The sequence below is a fragment of the Palaemon carinicauda genome, chromosome 4 (assembly GCF_036898095.1).
Source record: "Palaemon carinicauda isolate YSFRI2023 chromosome 4, ASM3689809v2, whole genome shotgun sequence".
Classification (NCBI taxonomy): domain Eukaryota; kingdom Metazoa; phylum Arthropoda; class Malacostraca; order Decapoda; family Palaemonidae; genus Palaemon; species Palaemon carinicauda.
In genome coordinates, this window is record NC_090728.1 from 32,791,419 (window position 1) to 32,795,138 (window position 3,720).

The following is a 3,720-nucleotide window of genomic DNA, read 5'->3' on the forward strand; positions in this document are numbered from 1 at the left end:
CTTGTAATGTCATTCAGGCTTTTGAACATTTCCATTAACTATTCACTATGCCACCAACAGAGAGAGAAAGAGAGAGATTGTATGTAGACAGTCTTTATATAACTATTTTTGTTAAAATAAGAATTTGGTGCTAAAATCTCCATCAGACCAACGGAGGGACCTGGGGGAACCCAAACAAAAAATAAGGCAATAAGGTAAGGTAAGGCCGTACGACCGTGTTGGCTATGTTTTGGGCATGACTGCAGGTGCAGTGAGGCTCACAGTCAACCGTGCCTCCAGTTCCGTTCCTTCACCATCGTCAGGATCACAAGTACTGCCTGTCTTTGATAACTTTACGATTTGTCGCTGTATCCAGAAAAAGTTTGCCGGAAAGGAGCATTTTACTGTTGGTTCCTTGACAAATGACCTCCAAACAGCTGGCATTATTCCGGAAATGACATCATGGGCTTCAGTACTTCGACTCTTGCATTCTATGGAATTCAAGTATAAAACTTCCCAACGTAAGATGTATGTAAGGAAGGAATCTCTGGAAATTGTATGCCGCCGGATAACTGCTCTCCGTGATCTACGACGCCAGCGGGAGGAGGGGAGAGTGGTCGTTTACGTAGATGAGGCCTGGTTCACGACGAGGATGGCCCACAACAGGGAATGGGCAGACACTACGCAGGATATCACCAGCCCCACTTACAGTCATCAGGTTCCTCCTGGAGAAGGTGAGCGTTTTGTTGTGGTGGCAGCTGGCACGAATGAGGGCTTTATAGATGGTGCATACCTGTGCTACCTGGCCAAGACCAATCAGGGAGACTACCATGGCGAGATGAATGCAAAGTTGTTCAAACAGTGGCTAACGACACAACTTCTGCCATCCCTTCCCGAGCCATCTGTACTTGTGCTTGATAATGCACCATATCATAGCACACTGCTCGAGGAGAGTCGATGCCCCACATCAGCAACCAAAAAGGCAGATCTCGTCAGGTAATTATAATGACTTCCAATATATATATATATATATATATATATATATATATATATATATATATATATATATATATATATATATATATATATATATATATATATATATAGTATATACATATATATATACATATATATATGTGTATATATATATATACACACATATATATACATATGTATATACATATATATACATACATATATACATATGTATATATATACATATATGTATATATATACATATATGTATATATATATACATATATATATACATATGTATATATATACATATATATATACATATGTATATATATACATATGTATATATATATACATACTGTATATATATATATATATTATATATATATATATATTATATATATACATATGTATATATATATAATATATACACGTATGTATATATATATATATATATATATATATATATATATATATATACTGTATATATATACTGTGTAATATATATATATATATATATATATATATATATATATATATATATATATATATATATATATATATATATATACAAATTGTTCGAAGAGTCAATTAACCTATTTTAATGGGAACTTGATCAAATTGCACTTTATTGCTTGTACTACATGTAACAATTTTATGATTTATCTTCAAGGTATTAATGTTCTATTATGTTCTCTCGTCAGGTGGGTACAACAGCGCAGGATATCGTTCCGACCTTCTGCCACACGCTCGGAGCTGCTGCTTATTTGCAAAAAGAATCGGCCGGAGCGAAGGTATGAGATTGACATCATCCGTGAATGGGGCCATCAGGTTGTGCATTTGCCGCCCCCCCCCCCCCCTCACCCTGAGCTCAATGCAATTGAACAGTTGTGGGGGTTCATGAAGGGACACGTACGTTCCTCCGTCCGTCATTTACTCGATCAGACCTGCATGACAGGTTGGAGGAAGCCAGGCTTTCTGTTACCCCAGAAGTGTCCTGAGTCCCTACAGTCGTTCACCATTATCGCCATTAACAGGTAATTATAGTGCGTGTGTAGTTCTTCCCGATTTCACATTTTGTGAAATATTTGTGTTTATTTAATGGAACCTCTCAGCTGGGTAATTCGCTGCAGATGCCTCGACAAAAGTAACGTAAAACATGCCCGAGTTTGTTCCCTTCATTTCCAACATTTTGAAGATGATGTAAAGTCCCAGATACGTGGAGTTCCTCCAAAATGCTTAAAGAGCACAGTAGTGCCATCAATTAAGGCACAGCTATGCCATCAATTAATTCATTGATGCTATTGTTCGTGGCCTAGGACCTTCTAATATGAGAATATGGAAGCATTTTTGTATAAACCCGATCAACTCTAATAGAATTTCACTTAAAACACTCGACAGCAAATAGAGAAAGATTTGTTTTTGCAGATACACCTCATATGCTTAAGTTATTGAGAAATCTTTGCTAAAATCAGTATTTTCTTCAGAATCTGCGATTTAGAAAAAAAAAAAAAAAAAAAAACTTTTAGATAAAAAAAGATACCAGCACAAAGCGAATACTAAGAAATTAAAAAGAACATCTTTTAAAAGAATTTTTTTTTTTGTCATAAAATATTTGTTGAAGTAAAGACGTTTTGTCATAATATGTTCAAGTAAAGAAGTTTTGTCAAAAAATATTCGTTCAAGTCAAGACTATCCCAAGCTGTTTTTTTTTTATTTCTTAGATGATTTATTTTTACTTAAAATATATAATTATGTATATATGTAGTATATTCTATTTTCTACTAAATAACGAAAAGTATATACGTATTTATTTTCTTCGTAATTCTGATATGTAAATAAATCTTGTGAATGTTTGATTATAAAATTTATTATGTTATGGTTGGATGTTTCTGTGTTACTGATGGAATTTTGTTTTGAAATCGATTTATAAGTCTTCATTTCAGTTAATGTGTATTTATGAAGCAAAAATTAAGAGCTTTTTACTTTGTTATTTTGTAAATCACATAATATAAGATATTTTTTCACCAGTGTAATTAATCTGTTATATAGTTACAACTAGGCCTTACAGTATAGTTAGGTTTCTATATACAGGGCCATGGGCAGCAAAGTAATTTAAAAGGGGGTGGATTTGTTACTGATGGGTTAGGGCTGAATGTAGGGGTGGGAGCAGGGGGGCGGCACTAGGAACTTTGCCCTTGGGCGGCAGTTAGGTATGTGAGGGCCCTGGTAACCACATACCTCGCACAAAAGAATATCTTATGCAATCCATTGTAGAGCTCTTTAATTATCAAGTGCATTTGTCTTTCAGGTTGCGAGTACGTCTAAACAAAAATAACTCTTCCGAAAATGCCTAAGCAGCACTCATACACACAAAAATTTAGAAAAGAATGGCTACAAGAGGATATAAGCAAAGACTGGATCATGGAAGTTCCTAGTGATACAAGAAATGCTTATTGCATCATGGAAGTTCCTAGTGATACAAGAAATGCTTATTGCAAGTATTGCAAGACAACAATTAGAACCAAATTTTGTGACAAAGGATCATTCAAAAAGTAAGAAGTACCAAGTGAATAGTGAACCCTTTTCTTCCTCTAGGCTATCCAAGATTCGTTTTCCTAAAGCTGAAAAATCTCGTGATGTGGCTCGAGCCGAGGCCCAATTGTGTCTTTTTATTGCTAAACATTGTGCTATTAGTTCTTGTGATCACCTGGTAGATATTATAAAAAAAAGCGTTTTTCTGATAAGACTGCGACAGAACTTGCA

General features: G+C 34.8%; 1 protein-coding gene across 1 annotated transcript; it reads left to right on the plus strand.

The window, feature by feature from the left end:
- Positions 1 to 235: 235 nt before the first annotated feature.
- On the plus strand, positions 236 to 3,311 carry LOC137639355 (uncharacterized). The gene is made up of 3 exons (XM_068371632.1): positions 236 to 975; positions 1,659 to 1,748; positions 3,266 to 3,311. Exons 1-3 carry the CDS (start codon positions 236 to 238, stop codon positions 3,309 to 3,311), a joined length of 876 nt encoding a protein of 291 aa, XP_068227733.1.
- Positions 3,312 to 3,720: the final 409 nt, after the last annotated feature.

Excerpts from the sequence above, each read along its gene's own strand:
- LOC137639355 (XM_068371632.1), top strand. The coding sequence starts at position 236 with ATGACTGCAGGTGCAGTGAGGCTCACAGTCAACCGTGCCTCCAGTTCC. Across the intron at positions 976-1,658 it reads AAAAAGGCAGATCTCGTCAG|GTGGGTACAACAGCGCAGGA; the intron begins GTAATTATAATG and ends TTCTCTCGTCAG. Across the intron at positions 1,749-3,265 it reads AAGAATCGGCCGGAGCGAAG|GTTGCGAGTACGTCTAAACA; the intron begins GTATGAGATTGA and ends TTTGTCTTTCAG.